Source organism: Cupressus sempervirens, chromosome 4, assembly GCF_028749045.1.
Source record: "Cupressus sempervirens isolate cs-2001-9-10 chromosome 4, ASM2874904v1, whole genome shotgun sequence".
Lineage (NCBI taxonomy): Eukaryota > Viridiplantae > Streptophyta > Pinopsida > Cupressales > Cupressaceae > Cupressus > Cupressus sempervirens.
This window is the reverse complement of record NC_143121.1, coordinates 589,617,293-589,640,483: the sequence shown is the minus strand read 5'-3', so window position 1 is coordinate 589,640,483 and position 23,191 is coordinate 589,617,293. Positions and strand designations below refer to the sequence as shown.

At 33.5% G+C, this 23,191-nt stretch overlaps 1 protein-coding gene across 3 annotated transcripts in view; it reads left to right on the top strand.

Moving 5' to 3' along the window:
• Nucleotides 1-14,539, top strand: part of LOC149562579 (methyltransferase) — a 162,775-nt gene extending 148,236 nt beyond the window's left edge. For 2 of the 3 annotated variants that reach the window (XM_089826060.1, XM_089826062.1), the window contains 3 exons: nt 11,833-11,971; nt 13,648-13,875; nt 14,128-14,539. In XM_089826060.1, coding sequence (XP_089682186.1) covers nt 11,833-11,971; nt 13,648-13,875; nt 14,128-14,131 — 371 coding nt within the window. In that variant the 3' untranslated portion in view covers nt 14,132-14,539. Of the gene's footprint in view, nt 1-11,832; nt 11,972-13,647; nt 13,880-14,127 lie in introns of those variants that run through there. The other variant, XM_089826061.1, reaches the window with a different exon arrangement.
• Nucleotides 14,540-23,191: the final 8,652 nt, after the last annotated feature.

Genomic DNA, 23,191 nt, shown 5'->3' with positions numbered 1-23,191 from the left:
TAATTCATTGAAGGGCCAACTAAAGATAGAGCCACATGGACCAAGAAAAAAAGGTAAGAAAAGTATATTTATGGATTATATTTGTTTAATTATGTTTATAAATTTATTTGTATTAATGAATCATACTTGTGGATAATATTGTATTAGCTTGTAACAACCACTTTTTCCTGAGTCTTAGTCAACAACTAACATATCAAAGAAATACAAGTATTACTTCATTTTCATAGGAAGACAGTTATATCAGTTATGTTCATGTGATTGAGATTAACGGTTACAATCGGTTAAACATAACTTTATAACTAAGAATTGCAAACACTATCAATGAATTTACTATGGAAATTAAAATCTACATACCATAGAATTCGAAGTTGAAATCAATCTAAGGATGCTTTTGCAAACACCCAGGTTAGTCCACAAATACCACTTAGGATCAAATGATGATTACCATCAAACACCATTGTATCAATTAGGGCATCACATACCACTGTATCAATTAGGGCATTACAGACCATTGTATCAATTAGAGCATCAATTACCATTGGATAATTTAGGGCATCGGATACCACTGTATCAATTAGGGCATCAATTACCATTGGATCATTTAGGGCATCAAATACCACTGTATCTTTTAGGACATCAGATACCACTGTATCACTTAGGGCATCAGATACCACTGTATCATTTTGGATATCAGATACCACTGTATCATTTGTGGCTTCAAATACCATTATTTCATTTTTTTACTTCCTATTGCTCATTGTGGTAATAACACAAAATTAGAAGATATGCTCATAATCATAATTCTTATAAATGAAAGACTAAAATAACAACCCAATAGATATATTCCATAATTCAGTTGGAAGGTCAACCAATCTAAATCGTTACCAATTACATTGACGAGAAAGGTTGCTTTCATCAAAGGGAATAACTGAATTCAATGATATAAATTAATCCATCATATCTTCTTGTATAAATATCATAAAAGTAAAAATACCTGTTACCAATAATTGTTTGAATGCTCAACTTATTTTTATCTGATGCACGTCTCGACATTTCGTGGAGAGGGGAAATATTGTTAGGGACTTAACCACCCAACCCCAAACCTTAAACTTATCCCCACACTTTCTTTAACTAGAAAAGCCTTCCCTACTTGAAATAGACATGAAACACCTTGTCAGCCACTGAGCATCTTGGTATCAAATCACACCACTCGACTTGACAATAGGAGAAAACAATAAACATGATCATGCATGAGCTATTAAATGATTTCTTTTAAAAATGATAAACATTGTTATGTCATATTTGATTCTATTTCATGTTATTACAGATTCATTTCTCTCACCTCTTCACCCTTTTCCTTGGCTGTACAGCCGGGTGAGTCCTAGGTGTTTGAATCTTAGAGCAACCGACTCTTTTTGTTGATCCTCAACTGATATAAGAATGTTACATGTTTTTCAGCAAATCACATTTCTGTGACTAGCATAATAAATACCATTTGATTCTGACTTTCAACGAGATAAATATAATATGATATCATGTCATGGATACTTGGCTTTTATTCATCATAATCAGTTCTGTCCTAGAGAGGGACCAACTGATGATATTTTAAACAAGATGATTTGCATCAAAATCTGGAACTTTATCTTACTGCTATAATATTAAAAAATGCAGTAATATCTGATAATAAAACATATTGCAATGCTTGGGATATGGATAACCACATAACTTGGTAAAATCTGGAAATAAAATGGAGTCTTGCTGGATGCTAATATTCAGTTCCTTCACAAAATTTACTTTAGGCCCAAATCTCTGTGTGATTATTAATCACATCTTCAACAAAAATACTAATGAAATGGCAAATCATTGCAAGGAAAAACGTAGTGAGTTATTGGATATTATATTGCAGCGATATCAGGTGTAGAAAATATGCAGAGGTATTGGTGATATGTGGAAAAGAAATCGGGTGATATGTATATGTTCATGGTCTCTTTTTCGGCTCTTTTTCGGCTTTATAATATAAGAAGTTTTTGAAGTCTCTTTGGCTTCCAAAAAGCTGTAACTTATAAAGAAGAGACTTGGCTCGTGAACGCCAATATAATATGCCAAGTGTACATTTTGGTTTCAAGTAAAGAATTGAATAAAAATAAATAAATTTGAAGCTTATAGGTCAAAAGAATATTATAAACATATTTATTTACTTGCACGTAAATATATCTTATTAAGATGGCACATGGTAATTGTTTATCCAAGGTCGTACCTTTTAAATATGTATATCTAAATACATGTTTCATCTTAGAAGATTTATTTTATCTTCTTGTACATGCATTTAAATGTACGTATTAAATAGATAAAATTTTGTATAAAATAATACTATGATGTCATCTTTAATTTATATCTGTGTATGTACATAAATATGTATTGAAATGATGTGGTGGAAAAGTCAACCAAAAACCATTTGAGGTAGGCATTATTTTTAATTAAAAAATAACTAATATTTTAAATGTTTATTTAATAGCTCATGCATATCTAATGCGTGTATCTTGTTATGCAGTCGCTAGGTCCTCAACCATGGTGAATCATGATTTTTACCCATTTGCCCGGTGATGGTGATTCTCCTATGCCCAATTCTTTTCTGACAATGCTTCCACCACTTTGACTTGCTTCCTTAAAAGAAATTCTCTGCAGTTAAATCATATTACTATAACAAGTTATTAATCATAAATAATCATAATGGCTAACCGCCTTTTCAATTCCATGAATTCATGATTAATAATCAACTAGCATGTTATTTTTATATGAGATTATAACGACTAACCATTTTATCATTTCACAAGAATATAACAAATTTAACTGTCAACAGACTTCATGTGAACCTCAACGGCTATATGAACATTTTAAATTGGGTCGAAAATTGGGATGCAACATAGCTCATGGGGTTAACACCATGGAGATTAATGAGACTCGAAGCATGATCTTGCATCTAACCACCATGGCCGAGAATCAATGGATAATCTCTATGTGCTAGAATATTCTGATAATGTCAACATATGCATATGTGATTGGCCTTGGATAGAGGATGTCTCGTCCAAGAAGAATCATAAGTGGTGCGCTCTCGGAAAGACGATGAGGTAGCTATGAGCTAGGAAGCCCGATCTGGAGACGTCCATAAGATTGGGGTTAAATTAGAGGGTAGAATAATATAGTTAGTTTTGTTATTGTTGTGATTCTAACCATTATTTTGCAGGTATTACTTGTCCCAAACTAACTCTAATAGTGGGGACATTACAGTGGTATCAGAGTCTGATCTTGCCATTTGATAGGATTAAAGAGGATCTAGAAAAGTAATTTATATGAAAGATTAATTTAGAAAGTTAATGACTATTAGAAAGGATTCAAACATTTCCATGATAGCAACTTAAAAATTTGGACTAAAAGAAATATATATTTGAACTCAATAGAAGAAAATATTTAATTGCTTGAGAACGAGCAATTTGAGGAAGGGTGGATTGTCATATCTCCATTTTAATAATAATAATTAGATAATACGACGTTATTAAATAAATAATGATAATAAAGTTATATTAAAACTAATACTAAATATAAAAAGTAGGAAATAATAATTATTTAATCTATATTATCAATGAAATAATATTTAGTATGATATTTTAAATAATTAAAAATAAAATTAAATTTGAATGAGTAAATAAAGAAATAAAATTAAATACAAGAGACAATATTATAGAAAGTATGTTAACTTTCTAAATAAAATTTAATAACAAATAATAATAAACACAAATAGACAATATTGTAGAAAGTATGTTTACTTTCTAAATAGAATTCAATAACAAATAATAATAAACACAACTAAGTAATTAAATAAATAAGGTAACACAGAATAATATAAATTAACTAAATATAATGAAAAGTCAAGAGATGATTAACAAATAGACATGACTCCTTAAAGTTAAGATATAAAAGGCAGGATAGTTTATTTTAGAAAGGAAAAAAGGAAGAGGAGAAGATAGTAGTTAAAAAAGGAAAAATGGAAGAGGGAAGTAATATGAAGAAAATAAGGAAGTGAGTTTCTGAAAAGGTATCAATGATATTAAAAGGATGCGAACCTTCGAAGGGTCATACTTATGAATAGTTGCGACTTCAAAAATATTGTGATTATAGAATATTTGGACTTTTCCAAAGAATTTTAGTTATAAAGTGTTGTGACTTTTCGAAAGGATTATAAATATGAAGTGTTATGACTTTTCAAAAGATTTGTATTATGAAAGGTTGTGACTCTTGGAAAAGAAGAAACAAAAAAATGTTTTATCCTTTCCTTATATTTAGAAAAAGAAGAATTTTAGAAAGTAAATATAGAGTTGAGATAATTTAGAAGGAATAATTCATTGAAGGACCAACTAAGGATAGAGCCACATGGACCAAGAAAAGAAGGTAAGAAAGGTATTTTTATAACATGCAAATTTTCTAGTTTGAAAAAAAAGAACTATATTCTGAAATAAAGGAATTATGAAAGCAATACTTGAAACCATATTACGAAGTGAACATCTTTAATCCATTTCATGGGAAATTAACTGAAATAATGATCAACTAAATAACTAATATCTAGCATTACAAAAGAACTCAAATCATTACCATCATTTTTATGATATTTAATAATTACAAGAAAATGAAACACATACTAAAGAGTTGAAAAGTAACATACATAATCCGAGTGAGGTGTCTTATAATGTTGTTTAAGCCTCGACTTTCGGGTAAGAGGAGAAGCATTAACTTAGGCTTAACCTCCCAACCATAGATCTTATCATTTCCCCAAACAATCTTTTATCAAGAAAGACCCTCCCTACCCCAGGGTTAGGCTTAGGGCACTATTAGTCCAACCATCCAAGCAATATCGGTGTTTAGAATGTCTGCTCAGTAATAGGCGGGCATGCCTGATTAACTGGTGCCACCAACATCATGTGATCTATAGAAGGAAAACATGTCTTTAATGACGTTGGCCAAGGATTTAGATGGGTTTTATGATACCCGATCACCATCGCTTGACTTGACAATAGAGTATATGAATTGGACAACATGAGCTTACTTGGATGTTCTTAGAGTTTAATTATATATTTTATCATGTTTGATAGTTCTGATTTCTATTCTTCCTTTTGCAGGGATTTTCTCCACCTCTTCACCCTCTTTCATTGGTCCTTCCGACCAGGGTGAATCCTTGGTGATTGATCATGCTGCTAAGCATGAAATTCTTCCATTAGCAATACATTGCTGACTCTTAGCTGAAAACATGAGATAAACAATTCTGACAGTAAGTCGTTCTGATGAATCAGAAATCATAAAATAGGATGTTTCACAGAAGTACGTAGAACTGTTCTTTATGAGAGTCACACTTGTGCATTTCGACTCATTTTTGATGGTAAACAATTGGCATTTAATCATGAAGAAAGAACAAGAAAGGCCGATAGATATGAGCAGAGTACTTATACTTCACTTTTAACATGGAAACACAAAATGATTGAGAAACAATGACAGGTTTAGATTTATTAAGATAATTATTGGCATCGATTTCTGAATAAGAAGAATGAAAGTAAACATAACTTGATCGTTGATCAGTGTGACTCAGGAAGTCTTGACCGAGCGGCTCAAGCCGTCTGAATTGTAGAGAAAATGCTAGAAATCTGTTAGGTAAAATCCCGTGAGATAAATGAAGCTCGATCTTTTAATGTAAAGAAAGCCGAGAGGAAAGAAATGTTGAATGTCGTTCTCGGTAATGTGAGAAGTTTTTAATATAATGCCGCGACCAAGGTGGTAGTTTTAAAAACAAGATTCTTGGTTTTCTTGAATTCATCGATTTAAAAGGAAGAGGCGCCAAATGTACTCAACGTGTCTCATAGAGATTCATAATTTTAAAACGAATATCAAAGGGCTCCTTTGTAGATATTAAAAGAAGAAAATCTATAATTATAACCATATATATATATATATATAAAATTTTCAAAATGATGTCATCATACTATTATTATGTCCAAGGTCATACCTATTAAAATACGCATATCTATATACGTTCATAATTCAAAGGATTCTGATTTATCTTAACCTCATGTCCTCCTAATGTATATATATGCATGTATATATTTATACATATGTTAATAGAGACAAAGTTGGAGATTTAATATCATGGTGGCATCATACCTTTATATATATATATATATATATATATATATATATATGATGAAGAAAATGAAGATGCCAACATCTAACAACAAAGGTAAGACTTTTGATTATGTTTAAATATATAAATGTTTAATATGTTGCCTAAGTAGCTCATGCGTGTCCAATGTATGTACCTTATTATGAAGTCGCTAGATTCTTGCCAAGGTAGTTAAAGGCCATACCTGATGATCGAACAAATTGACTAGAGTAGTGCGTCATTCCTTAAATCCAGTTTAGCAATGCTTTCTCCCCTTCATCTGCTTCTCCAACCATCTGTGCAACATTTCCACAATAATAACAAGTTCTTCCCATTTTAAATCAATACCAAAAAGTAACACAGATAATTGTAACAATGGCTAACTACCATGGTCCAATAAACATAACAAGCAATTGCTAACTACCATTATCAAATACATGACAAGCAATGGTTATTTTCCATCATCGATAAGCAATTATACAAAATAACTGTAAACAATCAAGTTCACATGAAATAAATAGTTAATTATAACTTCCTTTTTCACATGATTAGAGGAAATGATGGTTTTACACTAATCATCTAAATAGCTATAAATTAAATTTAATTAGGTCAAAATTTTGGGATGTAACAATATTTATGGATTGTATTTGTTTAATTATGTTTATGAATTTATTTGTATTAATGAATCATACTTGTGGATAATATTGTGTTAGCTCATGGGGTTAATACCATGGAGATTAATGAGACTCGAAGCATGGGGTATGCGAGATGTTAAGATCTCCATCTGACCACCATGGCTGAAAATCAATGGATAATCTCCATGTGCCAAAATATTCTGATGATGTCAGCATATGCATATGTGATTGGCCTTGGATAAAGGATGTCCTATCCAAGAAGAATCTTAAGCGGTGTGCTCTCGAGAAGATGACGAGGTAGCTATGAGCTAGGAAGCCCAATTTGGAGACGTCCTTAAGATTGGTGTTAAATTAGAGGGTAGAATAATATAGTTAGTTTTGTTATTGTTGTGATTCTAACTATTATTTTGCAGGTGTTACTTGTCCCAAACTAACCCTAATAGCGGGGACATTATAGGCAACTAGATACATACTTAGAGGCAAAATAATCTTATGACAAATTTGCCTACTCAGACCTAAATGCAGTTGAAGTTGCATCCTATGGGTTATGAGCATTGATCTGCATTGCAAATGCAGTGACGGACTCTTGAGATAAGAGTTTAACAACCTGAAGAAGAATTTTTCTGATTGCATGACACTTCTTAGTACTCATTTAGCTTGAAGACTTCAAGGTAGACCTACAATTTTGTCTTGTATATAAGTTTTGTACTCAACTTTGCTATTGATGTCAAAAGGGGAGAGTAATAGTGTGAAAAATTATAAGTACTATTTATGTTGTAAAGGGAGATTTAAGTTAGAGTATAGTCAAAGGGGGAGTACAATCTATATTGAGAAGATGGTATGATAAATAGAAATGATCTACAAATTTTGAAAATTTGATGGCCATGTGAAATACTTCACAGGTTTTGTAAATTTTGGAATTTTGTTACTTAAACAATTTTTCCCATATGCTGCCATCAATGCCAAAGGGGGAGATTGTTCGCAATTTAGCTAAGGTGATCTATTAGGGTTGTCATTTATGGCAACATATAGCCTATTTTGAGATGGCAAAAGATAAGAATATGTTTGAAGTATAGAAACTTAGAAAATTGTCTAATTATGATGAAGGAAAACAATTAACAGTCAGACAATTTGGTTTAGTGCACTTCATAGAAGACACTTGAGGTTACGTGCTCTTGTAGGAAGTTAAAACATATTATATATAGCATGTGGATAATTGCACTAAAGATTATTTCAAGTACAATATGAGCTATTACGGATTGACCAGTTATGGGTTGATTGGACAAAATAGAGTAAAAGGAAGAATAATGGCATTTTGGTCAAGGAGTAGTTTTGGTTTGCCAAAATAATTACTTAACAATGTTGGGATGACATCCTAGATGTTAACCGACACGTGGAAAAAGACTATTTGAAAATCTAGCACAGTATCAAGCAACAACAAGGCCATAAGGACAAAAAGTGGTATTAAGGAAAAGTATTTTGTTAAGCCAAGTGTGACATTGTATTGTATTGATATAATGTTCATATGCGTTCTTTATGTGATTGGTATAGATGCAAATTTGATGCTAGAGTAAAGTAGATTAGTTGTGTATAGTTTTGAAGAAAGAACTACAAAGATAGATCAAATATTGAAGATATCGACATTGTAAAAGGTTTTTTGTATCTATCTCTACTGATAGTATTGTATAGTTGTATATGCATGTTTGAGTAGTGGGCTCATCTTGCCCTCTTTTTGAATTGTAACAACTCCTAACAGGATTGAGGCTTTTAAGAAGGTCTCGTTCTCTAACAAGGACAGATACACTATACAGATGTAATAGATTCCTAACTGGGTCAATATTTTTCACAAGATATTTTTGATTAGTGGATGATTTTTTGGGTACCATCTCTGCTAGGGTTTTCCCTAGTTAACAGATAATTGTGTTATGAGTTGCATTGTGTTATGCTTATGTTTAGTTTTTAGTTTTATCATCTATGCAAGTTTAAAGATTGTTAATAATATTCATAGTTGGGCAAAAGTTTGTGGAACACTAATTCATCCCTCCAGTATTCCCTATTTCTAACAAATAGACCTTCCTAATTAGAGACATTAAAAGCATAGATCATTTTAACAAGGCTTAAGAACATTAATTTGATCATATGAATACTTAATTTATTGTGGAGTTTACATCATAGGATATTAAAGATAAAGGGTTATATTAGCGTGTCTTAAACAATTATTTACAATTTTCTACTATAGACCCAAGAACAATTATCATCCCTCTTGGCATCATGTGGCTATTTGCCATCCATATGAGGGGTGTACCTAGTGAGTAATTCCATAGCCATTTACTATCCTTAACCCTAGGCCCAAGAGCGGATAGCATCCCTCTTGGCCATCATATGGCTCATTGCCATCTATATGAGGGGTTGTACCTATAAGGAATTTAGAGCTATCTACATTCCTCTACCCTAGGCCCAAGAGAAAATATCATCCATCTTGGCCATAATGTGGCTCTTCGCAATCAAAATGAGGGGGTGCACCTAGTGAGAAATTTCAAAGCCGTTTACAGTTCTCTACCCTAGGACCAAGAACATATCATCCCTCTTGGCCATCATGTGGTTCTTTGCCATCCATATGAGGGATGAATCTAGTGAAGAATTTTATAGTCATTCTCCTATTCCATCACCGCCCTTATTCTCCGTATAAATAGAGTTCCTTAGCACAATGGACAACCAAGTTAAGGGTTTGAGGAAACTACAATAGGTTGTCCGGAGCATCCTTTTCTTTTTAAGCCCAAGGGTAGGGAATCCTTGCACTCTATGGGTGTCATGGGACCATCCATCACTACCATGGGGTGGCGTGTTTAGAAGGGGACCTAATAACAATTTCTCCTTGTATTCTTTTATTATCCCCACCATGATTGATTGCAAAACCATATAGAAGTTGCACATTATTGCATGTGTATTTAAATGAAAGGTCACATAATAATAATATCATATTCACACTTTATATAAATAGGACCATTATTCATAAGCAAGAAATCATAAATAAGACTCACTATGCTACTTATTATAAGAATTGATTCTTCATACCTATTTGTAGATAATATTCAAATTCTCTATGCTTAAGTGAGATTGCTGTGAGACAGATCTGATTGGTTTGATGTTATGCAATTGCTGATGCTTATGAATGTTCTGTCTTCATTGCCCATTCAATTGTTGTTGAATGATTGGTTGAATTCCTTTGATTTGAAGACTGAGGTATTGATGAGTTTAAAATAAAATAATTATTTTTAGATGATTGAAGAGAGATGATATAATGAATGCTAGTTTGATATATTGGTGGATGATGATTGAATGAATGTTGATTTGATAGAGTGATGCTTGATTGCTGAATTTCATGTTTTCTTGATCCCAAGATGAATTGATGATTGATGTTGATTTGATGACTGTTTGCTTGATTTCTTGAGAGCTTAATGATTGATGGAAAAAATATGATGTTCGATAAATCCTCCTTCAATGCTTGTAATGTAATCTCCTTTACACTTTATTGTTGAAATGGTCATTACCTTTCATAAGAATCGAGTTACGACTTTTTATTGTTGTCTTTGAGAATAATATCACATTCCCCACATTGATCTCTCGAATGCCCTCAAATGAAACCTTTTTCCCTTTCGTATCTTCCATTGTGTGGGAGTCACAACCTTTGATTTCATGCTTTTTGACCCTCCATTATCTGAACTAAATTTTAATTATGTTAGATTTTAATTTTATTCTTTATATTTTTAATTTTATTTATTTATATTCTCTTAACATTTTTCATTACTATTTGTTATTAATTCCTGTTTCAAAAAGGGGACATTTCAGTCCATCCTTCTCAAAATTGCTCGTCATTAAGCAATGCCAATTTTAGCAAATATTTTGATGTAATTAGCTTCTGCCGTGCAACTTAGATATTAACTCAAGTTGCAAATCAAAGAGAAGTTTTGCTTTTGTATTTACTCCTAGGAGGGATGTCCTAACAGATCCTTAACAATGGAAATAAGAGTTTATATTAAGATAGTGATTAGGAGCATGACACACAGTAAATTCATATCTTAAATTTATATCTTCTTGTCTACTATTAATTCCTCTTTAAAATGTGCACATTTCCTAGGAATAGGCGTGTTGACAGTGACTGTGATCAACTTAATGAAAGTTTAAGAAAGCTCTACGGTATTTCATGGTACTCTATGGTTTCTGCCGTTTTTTTATTTAAGCTTTGGAATAGACTCTTATAGATAGAAATGAATCAGCTTATCTACTGTGCACTTTCTCGTGGGACAACTACACAGATTGTTTAGATTCTGGTATTTTTTGCTGATTTATTTTTGCTTAAACTTTTGTTTGTATTTTTCTATTATAACTTAAGATTTTGTATTTCTCTTTTTGGTTTGTTCAATTATATAATAATCTGTCTCAGCAATAGTAAGTTTGTATGGTAACCTCCTCCCATCTCGGCTGATCTGAAAGTGAACACATTTAATATAAAATATGATCAATGTCATTGCATCTTCTTTTAGTACAAGTGCTAGTGCAACTGTGATGAAAATGATTTTGCCAACCAAAATAATATTGTCACCCATGTATTGAACAGATCTACATGAATCACTGACTCTTTCCTTCCTCATACCTTCATATTAAAAAACACTCGTTTAAGTTATCTGACTAAATGGAGGGAAATATCAAAAACATGGTTCTCTAGCAATTCAAATATTGGTTTATGAAAAAGATTAAATTTGGCAAGGGTAATTCAATGAGTTCATATGGTTCTGCTTGACATATTGGTAATTTATCACCAATTTTTGTGGGTGCTTCTGAAATGCCTAAAAATAGTCACACAAGATGACTCCGACCGATGCATGCTGATGCGATTGACATAGATATCTGAGTTCATCAATTCTGCAATCAGTGTTATTACTGATATCTTATCATCTTTTGTATTTAATGACATCCATTCTTGTTACTATGCAGATAAAAGATTTTTCCTTAATCTGGGTTTTACAAGAGAGGAATTTTGTGTGATAACATGGTTTACAAGTTGGGCCCTTGATGGGGAGCATTCTTTGGAACATTCAGATGCAGTGAATTGCAGAACAAACTTACGAGTTTGGTAATTACACCCTAGACACTTTGAGCAGATCTTTTACTTGATAAGAGTGTAATGGCATACAGTAATGTAACTTTATTTAACAGGAAACATTACTTTAACATTGTCTGTACATGAAAATATGCTATACCAGGAGAATGGCGACAGCTGAAATTATAGTTTATGATCTTTTATAACATCTTATTATGCAATAAATATTTCAGTTGTGTATAGTAGAATTACAAGGAAAAAATAAGAGTTTGAGAGAAGGCCTTAAAATCAAAACGGAATACTAGCAGTGGTGTCGGTATTCCTTGTGCTCCGGAATTTGCTTATTCATTTATTTAGAAAATTCTCCTTGGATTGTGAGTTGTGACCTTTGGATTAGATACCATGGTGGAAGAGTAGCTTTTCTGTCAAATTCCCCTTGGACTTCCACATAGACTTGTTCATTAGGATGCAACAGACCCAGCTTGTTGGATGTGGCGTATTTTCTCCATTTTAACACCACCTCTTTACTGGGGATTTATACCTGGGTCCTGCTGTCAAAGTCACAATGCTGATACCAGTTGAGCTCACCCTATTAGAAAAATGCTGGGAATAAGTGTTGTCTCACTCTTTTATCCTTTTATGTTTGTAACTTTGTTGATTAATGGACATCTAAATACATGAAGACTTCACACACTTTTTCCTCGTCAAAACAGAATTACAACAGTACGCTTGGTCTTCCTTCCACACTTGAATATACTTATTTAGAAAACTCTTCTTACATTGTGACCTTCAGATTAGATCCCATGGTGGAATAGTACCTTTTTTTGTCAAATTTCCGTGGTACTTCCTCCTGACATTGTTCATTGGGATGCTCATGCTACAGACCCAACTATTTGGATGTGGTGTATTTTCTCCATTTTAACACCACCTCTTTCCTGGGCATTTATACCCAGGGACCACTGTCAAAGTCTCAATGCTGTTGTTGTCTCACTCTTTCATCCTGTTGTGTTTGTTGATTAATGAACACCTATGTATATGAAGATTTCACAAACTTTTTGTGTGATTTTAATGTTTATTAACAATTACACAACTTGAATTTGTACACTTTCCTGAAGTGAAATGTTTATCAGATTATTTGTATTTGAATGGCTAATTATCTGAGTTTACTGAAGTGTGAGTTTACCAGATTTGGCTCGATTTAGAATTGTATTGATGCTTCTGATTTGTTTCTCTTTTTAAAAAATAAAGCATTGTGAGGACATGGTCCAGTGTTGAGTGGCATTTCTTCATGTGCTTCAATTGCTTCAGTGGACTTGCATGGCTGAAAGAAATATTTAGCTGGAAACTATTTGCTTGCTCATGTTGGATTTAATAATACTTTGATTGCTTATGCAAAGAACTAAGAGAAAATAATGATGGACATTGTTCATATCAGGTTTAAGAATACTGTTGATTGCGTACAGGAATGATTATCTGAAAGAATAGCTATTCCTTGTGTTCATGACAATGAATAGAGTATTTGGTATATGTTTGGATTAGTTTCTCTCCAATGGCGTATTCAGAGAGTGGCCTTTATTCTTTATTGAGTCAAAGTTGTCTTGTGATTCTCTGCTTCCAATGCAATAGAGAAAATAGAGGATAATATTGATTTTCGATTTGCAATGCCTTCCTAAAAGTTAAAATTATGACTGAGCATTTGATTTGTGCAGTGATACTGTTGAAGCTCCTACTAATGCTAACGATGAAATGGGAGATATTATCAGATCACTGAATCCAGCTAGAAGGGCAATACTGGGAGTGAAGTGTAAAGAGATCCTAGACACTGGAAGACTGGTTTGGTTGAGAGAGCAGGGGTTGAATGCAAAACTAGTTGAATATGTTCCAACCAAAGTATCTCCTGAAAACAGGTTGCTTCTTGCAAGCAATGACAGAAAAAGGTGATAGTATTGTCTCTTGATATTTGATTTTCTGTTTCCTGTCATTGGAGGAACTTTGGTGAGAGCATCTAAATTGTTATGCACTTGATGGTAATTGCGTTCACATTATGTGTCAACAGATTTTTGAGGCATATATTAAAATATTTTATATGTTAGTTTCTTTCAATCTTGTAAGAAATGTGTGGTGTTCAATTAGATTTATAATTTTTAAAATCCTTGCAACCTGATTTTGTGGATTTCTGCTATTTACAGGTAGGAATAATGTAAAAACAAAGTAATTTTTACAGAACTGCCTGTCCAAAGACAAAGAGCATGAAAATCTCTATTCTATATCCCAGTTAGCAGCATTTGATATGATCAATGGTTTCCATTTAACTTTTCTCTCAAGCGTTGTCTCCTTTTTTCTTATGGGATGTCACATAATCTCATCACAGACATCATTACCTTGAAATGGTTTTCCAGGGAAGCATGTCTGGTTTCACAATATTTTCTTAACCACCCCATCGATAAACTTGAATCCATGTAATAGTTTGTTGCAGCTATGCTAAAATTTAATTCAACTTAGTTATCTGGTTTTGGAAGCATGTAATATGGACACGGTTTGTTAGGAGCTCATTGCCAAGATTGCAAGTTTTTATAAAAATTCAGGCCTTGTTAACAGGTATCTAGACATGGTCAATATTTAGGTCTTGTAGCATGTTGCTTTCTTCTTCGGAGCCAAAAATAAAAATGTTCTTTTTTATTCATTAAAAAATAGATCAAAGATATCGAATGCAAAGTTTAAATGTTTAACAAATCATAAATATCAAACCATATACCATTGCCCAGAAAAGCTACAATGATAAGGCGAATTTTGGCGGGCAGGCAGATAGCATTGATATTTACTGCATTTCAGTGATTCAACAAAATTAAAAATAAATGCATATGTTGAGTGCATGGATTTTGTGGTTTGCTTACTTTGAATGGTAAGATCATTAAATCTTTCTGAGAGCATAAAACTAGACAGGACATAGAAATTTGTAGTTCAAGTCATTAAAGATATTCTAGGAAATAATGATCTAAAATTTTAAAGTATTCAGCTAAAACCAATGTATATCTATTGATATGTAGTAACAGTGTATCATCAATTTGACTTATTTCATTTGCAATATCACATCAGAATGCAGTTCCTTGACATGTTTGTTTTCATTCACTAGAGGATCTAGCACTTGGTGAAACAGGATCGTAAAGAATTCATGCTTTTGTGATCCACATAAACAGAAGCAATGAAGTTTTCCTTTTGAACATTTTGAGATGTAAAAATTAGGTGCTGTTCTCCTTTTTCTCCTAACTTCGTTTTTTTTTCAATTTTCTTGCTACTTTTGGTTCCTTAGCAGCAAACTTGGCCATGACCATTTTGAAGTTGGACTTTGTTATGGGTTGATTTTTACAGCAATGCTTCTAATTTGAGCTATCACATCTATCAAGGAGGTTTTCCCTAGCCTCAGATGCATGGGTCATATGACATATCCGAACACAAGCAAGGAACCACATCTACTAAGGTTGCAAAGATGTTAAGAAGGATAGACATATCCGAACACAAGCAAGGAACCACATATACTAAGGTTGCAAATATGTTAAGAAGGATAGACACGATACATAGGATATCCCATAATTCTTTAGCTTCTTATTATATCCAAACCAAATACTGATGAATAGCATGGAATGGTAATGTGGATTCACTTATTAGGCTGAACCATTGAATAATCTCTGCAATCAAACCCAAGTCAACAGCCACACCAAAAGAGCAAGCAAGGATGACCATCTTAACATATACCATGTCACGTCCCACTCCCCCAAAGGTTGACTTCTGCCATCTTTAATAAAAGTGTTCTAAAACCTCTTAGTATCATATTTACTAAATATTGAAATACCAAATAAAATATAAAATCATTAAACCAACAATTAAATATGCTAAAATATATCGGCACCAATTTGGTTCTTTTAACCAACCCTTGCCGGATAATATTTATGGTTCTAGATGCCCACTTTGAGCCAGTGAGAAAAAAGAGGAAAAAAAGAAAAAAGGACTCAAAATTCAAGGAGCTAATATGAAAACAATAAAACGAGGATTAATGAAAGAAAAAGAAACCAATTTCTCTCATCTTTTGGAATGAAAATGGTTTTTATCCTTGAAAAGAAATTGCTAATTTTTGTGAAAGAAATAAAGTTGTTTTTTCCATGTTTAGTGGTGAATGTTATCTTGAAGATATTATACATCTCGGTGCTGCCTTTAAGGAAAAGCAAGTGTAAATTGTGAATTGTAAATTGCTAGAGTATGTGAATTGCAAATTGCACGAGCAATTGTGATAGTAGTAGTAGTTGAAGATTTTAATTGTTTTCTCTGAGTAATGAGAGTACTGTTCTAATCTTTTCATATCATCACCCTATTGCAAATACATACCTCCTCTTTTCGCTTGTTTGGTCTTAGGATTTTGGTAGTGAGGCATCAGTCCTAAACTTTAGAGATTAAGAAATGGGCGAATCATTAAGTTAGCAAGGTCACAAGCATAAATAGGATGTAAGTGTATAAAGACATGAGGGATAGAATACAAAAAATAGCCAAGTCCTAGGGGACATTTCTCAAGTATTGGGATGTTTTAGTTAGTCAATTGGTATTCGTGTTGCACTAATGCACTATTTCACTTGTGAGTCTGGGTTAAAATGATGAAATCTTGCAAGAAAAATAATCAAAATCCCTAGGAGGATCAAATTTCCATGTTGGACCTAAAGTCCCTATGAAAATTGGTTTTTCATAGTCTTGATTTTAGTCCCTATGGAGGTTGATTTGCCACTTGGACATGAGGGTCAATGTCAAAATGCAAAAAGTTCAAAGACGATTCATTTCTCCTTTTGATGAACTCTTAGATTTTTGTTTGGAAAATAGTTGTAGTGGAAAGTCCCCATGTCTAAGAAATTTCACTTTGTCCCTATAAAACCCAAATTTCCACTTTATACTCTTTAAGGATCAAGTTTGTCTGTATAGATGAGGAATTTCTTCTTGCCCCATGTGCATAAAATCCACTTGTCTAGGTATAGGGGTTGAATTTCCCCTTGATGAACACATGAGCAAGCAATGTAAGTGTTCCTATATGGGTTGTTTTTCCACTCCCTTCAAGATGAGTAAGTAAAGTGAAGTTACTTTGGGACTAGTTTGTCCCTATGGTGTTGGAATTTCAAATAGCATGGAGGATTGGAAAATTATGTGTGGATTGTTCCTATAGACATCGGATTTCCTCTTTGATGACTTGATGAGGTTTCAAGATAGATCCAAAAACAAGTGTGAGGAATACATATAGTGGTAAGTTTTCCACGAAGTTTAGATGCAAAAAATGACTTATAGTAAATGCCACCAAGCTAGTCCCTATGATGACCAATTTTGCACTAAGTCAAAAATTGTTATAAACGACTAATGTATGAAGAATTTTGTCCCCATAAGCATTGGATTTCCATTAAGTGGCCAAGCAAAGTTCGAAGATGAATTTGAAGGCAAGGGACTAAAATAGTTTCCATGGAAATCAATTTTACTATTTGGGGACTATGAATTTTAAATACTAATTGGAGGGCAAGTTTAAAAATGAAATCCATTATCCTTATAGCTACTGATTCTCCACCAAAATGTAATGTGAAGGAAATCAAATACAACAAAAATAGAAATTCAAGATCTCCCTATTATGGTGGATCGATTTTCCACCATCTTGATGATGAAAGGAAATTAAAAGTGATAAACATGACTAGTACTTATTATAGCCGTGTTGTTATGTCAAGCCTAATTAGACTTGGATGAGATATGCTAGCTCTAATTTTGTAACTGACATAAATCTTCTATAAAATGGCTCAGGGTTAGGGATTTTAAGATGTATTATGATTTAGTGGCTTCTTGCAGTGATATTGAGTTAGAAGGAAGATTGAAGATTATAATAGGTTGAAGTTATTGGAAGATAATATTGGCCTTGCTGGTTGGGCATAGCCCATGGATCGGTTGAACCACGTTAAATCTTTTTCTTTTGTTAGTGATGTGTCTTTTAATTCCTTAGTGATATTGGTTATATTTGCATGTAACGGTTATATTTCTATTTATCTAATCCTAACACTACTACTTTTGGGTCCGAATTGTGACGATAGGGCGTCACAATTACGACAGTAACCCGTTGCCTAATCGACATCGGCTGGAATTGGCTCTTGTTAGATGGGTGTCGGACTTTTGCTGTCACAAGTTGCGACAACAAGGGTTATTGTCGCAATTGCAATGAGTACAGGTGTCGTAAATTGGGCTATTGTTCTGGCAAACTGTTCATTTTCATTGTAAGCATTGCGATGGAAATTTGTCCAAGACACTGTCACAATTGCGACGTCCGTGCGATGAAAATTCTATGGGTCCCACGGTAAGCCGTCGAAAACCTTTGTCACAATTGGGATAGGCATGTGGTAGGAATGCTATGGGAACGACGGCTAGCCGTCACAATTGTGACACTATGCTGTATTAATAAATAAAAAATTGGCGACAAACTTGAATAGTTATGATGCAATCATAGGTTAATATTGAGCTTCACTTGGTTTCGAGAATAGTTTAATATTCTCTACTAATCAGGGCCAAACACGTGTAGGTGGAAGCTCATTTGGCCTCGCCCCCCTAATATCTAAATTCCTCATTAACATCTAAAATCTTTAAGAAATGATCAATGTTTAAAGTACAAAAAAAGGTTCTAGACTTGCAAAAGTGACATCATTTTCCAATCTTCTGGTGTATGTCATTTTTCTATGGCATCCAAAATAAGATTCTGCCACTCTGAATCGAGAATGCATGTGCAACAACGTTCAAATGCATGGACAACAGGCGGAGTTGATAAAACACAACACAACCATTTATCTAATAGGTCTATCAAGTTTTTAAAATTATAGACCATCATCATGAACAATGTTCGTGATGGTCTATAACTTAAAATACCTAATTAAAGACCTCTCATGAAAACACAAATCTATTTGATTTTTCAGCGCTGCCTGATGTCGTATGCATATGAATTGACATTGCATATTGAACTATGAGATCCTTCTGCATTGCCTGAAACCAAGAGATTCACACAATTAGTTGTCATACAATCATAGGTTATTGTTGAGCTTCACTTAGTTTTGAGAATAGTTTAATATTCTCTACTAATTAGGGCCAACCATGTGAAGGTGGATGCTCATTTGCCCCCTCCTAACATTTAAATTCCTCATTAACATCTAAAATCTTTAAGAAAGGATCAATCTTTCAAGTACATGGAATGTCCTCATCGTCTCCTGCTACTCTTACGGGAAGTACATCTGCATTGCTCATGGGCAATTCATCACACAGGTACATCTAGGAATGTCCTCATCGCCTCATGCATAAAATGAATCCAATATCAGAAAATGCCCCCTAAGAAATAATAGTTTAAGTGAAATAAACACATGAAAAATGAGAGAGAAAGAGGAATCTACTTACCAATAGGTGTTGCCATCGCATCTGTGGCCATGCTACCTATTGAGTGAGTTTTATTGTTTTTCTGTTGTGCCGAGATCTCTCTGTTTATATACATAGATACATACATACATATACACATATATATACATATACATATGCATACATACATACATACATATACAGAGATCACAAGGGCATGACAACAAGATGCAGAGATCACAAAGGTACAACAACCTGTTGAGTGAGTTTTATTGTTTTTATGTTTTGCCAAGATCTCTTTGTTTAGCAACATGCAAATGGGGAATGATTAATGTCGTGTTTTCTTTTATTTTTTGTTTATAATCCACAATCCACAATCCACAAGATCTCTATAGTGATGCCCAAATTAACTTCAATACCTAGCTAATCAACAGGTAGACCAATTTAATTGGGTTATGGCTCGAGCATGTGCTATTCCCATTTATCATATGGTTACAATGTTAGAGGCAACATTTTTTCAAAAGTGGCAGCAGGTTTTGTATCATTAGCCTGATTTTAATGAAGTGACAAAGTGGTTTTTAGGGTGGAAAGGACTATTTTGCTCCAAGCTTCTTGCTAATGACGGGAAGTTATTCTTCTAACAGTGAGAATAATTGCTACAAATTCTTGGGAGCCAAAGAACCCTGAACCTATGCTACGTTTTCTGGAGACATGGGAGAAGTTACTACTGGCTTCAATATTTCATAACATTTTGGATCATACAGTGATGCCGAAATTAACAACAACAGTAGATACTTGGGATGCAAAGATCACAAGGGAATGTCAACAAATTCCTATAGAACTATCATCATATTAGGTACAATAAAACAAATGAGATGTCATGTATCATATAGTGATGCCCAAATTAACAACAACAGTAGATACTTGGGATGCAAAGATCACAAGGGAACGACAAAAAATTCCTATAGAACTATCATCATATTAGGTACAATAAAATGAATGAGATGCAAATATTAGAAGGGCACAACAACGAAATCCTAGATCTCCACATGATATATAGATACATACATATACATAAATACATACATACATACATATATACATATACATACATATATACATACATACATACATACATACATACATAAATACATGAAAACAATAATGCACTTTCTAAGAGTTTACAATTGTTTAACAAAATTAATGTTTTACAAGAAAATGCATTTGCAGAACTATTAGCTCAGAAGCAAGAATATGGCGTTGAAACAATACAAAAAGTGCTTGACATGAGAGGTCCACAAGTGAGGGTGTTGACCAATCTTGAAAACTTGAATGCTAAAATGAAAGCTATCGATGATCAAACACCTATGCCAGAGTTACAACACATTGTGAAGTTGATTTTAGATAATTTAGAGGCAGATATATAGAAGTTTGATAATCAAAATTTAAGGCACGAGAGTAAAGGAAGAGCGGCTTTAGAAAGAGAATGAGAAGGAGCGATGTTAGAAAGAGATTGCACAACAGAAACAACAACTAGACAACATAGAGGATATTATGGGAGCACTAGATAGAATTTAGGAAAGTGTTGCGGTAGGTACTATGACATTGGAATCACTTGCAAGTGTCTTTGAGAATTTATAGTCCAAATATCAAGTCCTATAAGAGTGTTTCAAGTATTGGCACAATCTCCCCGCGATGATCCCAAGTATCAAATGCTTATAAGAGTGTTTCAAGGTTGGGAACCACTTCAACATCCTTTGCAAGGTTTAGGGGTAATGTCATTGTGGTAGAGACTTCTGCAAGGGAATGAGCCTTGTGATTATGGCTAGTTTCTTTCTAAAAATATCTGCTATGATATGTTTTTGTAAAATTTCTTGCAAACTTTGCCCATTTTCCCCAGTCTACATTATTTTTGTGGAGGATCTTGAGGTAAGTCACTTAGCACTGGTTGAGTGAGTTTTATTTTATTATTATATAGATTCTGGAATATGGATGCAGCTTGATCAATTTTTATGTTGTGTAGCTATTATGTAATAAGCACCTTAAAAAACATCTCTAGATATACCTGTTCAAAAGGAGATATAAAGAGATACATATTTAGAAGGAAAAGAAACCAACATTATTAACATACCCCTGAAGAAAATCACAGAGTTAGGGCATGGAAAAAAATTGCAGAACAAGGGCACAACATGACAACAAAATCGCAGAGCAAGGGCATGACATGGCAACAAAATCGCAAGGCAAGGGTACAACACCGAAATCATAGAGCAAGGGCACGACAACGAAACATAGAGATCATAAGGGCATGATAAACAAATCACAGAGAAAGGGAACAACAATGAAATGCAGAGATATATCACAAGAAAGAAATGCACTAAACACATATGCATAATCACGAGGCTCATTCCCTTTCAGATGCCATAACCCAGTTAAATATACATATATATCAACCCAACTATTAAGCAATTAGACCCATTTAACTGGTTATGGCTTGTTTCTTTCTAAAAATCGCTATGATATGTTTTTGTAAAATTTCTTGCGAACTCGACCCATTTTTTGTGGTCTGCATTATTTTTGTGCAGGATCTTGAGGTAACTCACTTAGCACGGGTTGAGTGAGTTTTATTGTTTTATTATTTGGACTTTGGAATATGTATGCAGCTGGATCATATATGTAATAAGCACCTTGAAAAAGATCTCTCTGAATATATAAAGAGATACATGTTTAGAAGGAAATATAAAGACATACATGTTGACAAGGGAAAACAAATAATATTTACATATATACCCCTTCTCGCCCTTGAAGAAAATCACAGAGTTAGGGCATGTAGATCACAAGGGCATGACATGACATTGAAATTGTAGAGTAAGGGCACGTCATGACAATGAAATTGCAAAACAAGGGAATGCCACGACAATGAAATCACAGAGCAAGGGCACAACAATGAAATGCAGAGATCACGAGGGCACATAAACCAAATGCACCAATCACAAGGGCACCACGGCAAATTTCAAGCTCTCCACCTCTTTTGCGCACAACTCTCTCCAAAATCAAAACAAATGGAAAATGATTATTGTGTTTCTTTTTTCTTTTTGTTTTATGCTCGTAAGGGCTTTGCAATTACAACTCCAATGTCAGTATTGCAACAAAGTCAGAGACAATTGCAAAAAGGAAAAAAAAATGAAAATGATCACAAATTACACCTTTGTCGCAAATTGCCATCTCAATTTGACCCCAAATGTTGTAGTGTAACAAGTGGTATCAGAGCAAGGTTGTTTTAGTTATGAAAAATGCAAATAGAGGACTATCTTGATGAGATAGATTTGTTGGCTCTTGATATAATAGTGATTTTAACTATCAAGTAGCCAAGACATGATTGCATCTAAGGGCAACTATCTCCTATGATGGACACAATTTGTCAAGAACTTGGGTCAACTATAAGGCTGAACTCCTTCTACTTTAGGCTTTGCAAAACCTAGGCGGGTAGACCTTTAGATTCATTCATATGGTACCAGTTCAAAGCATACATTTGAATCTATGCAAAACATATTAAACCTTTATTTATCCTATACTTATGTAATAACAAAGCTATGCAATAGGAACTCATAAAACTTATGAAATTCACAAGTTGAGTGCGGTTATCCTTTCAACTTCTAAATAGAAAGGGAAAATGGATAATTGATATTTGAATTTGAATCAACAAAATCCCATATGCAACAACAAACTAAATTGATCATTGGAATTTCATTGTTGTTGTTCATACAGGAGAAATGCTGCAGAAAGATGGTGGAATCATAAGTAGAGTTCTGCTTAATAGTCTAGAACCAACAACATCCAACCCTGAAGAAAGAA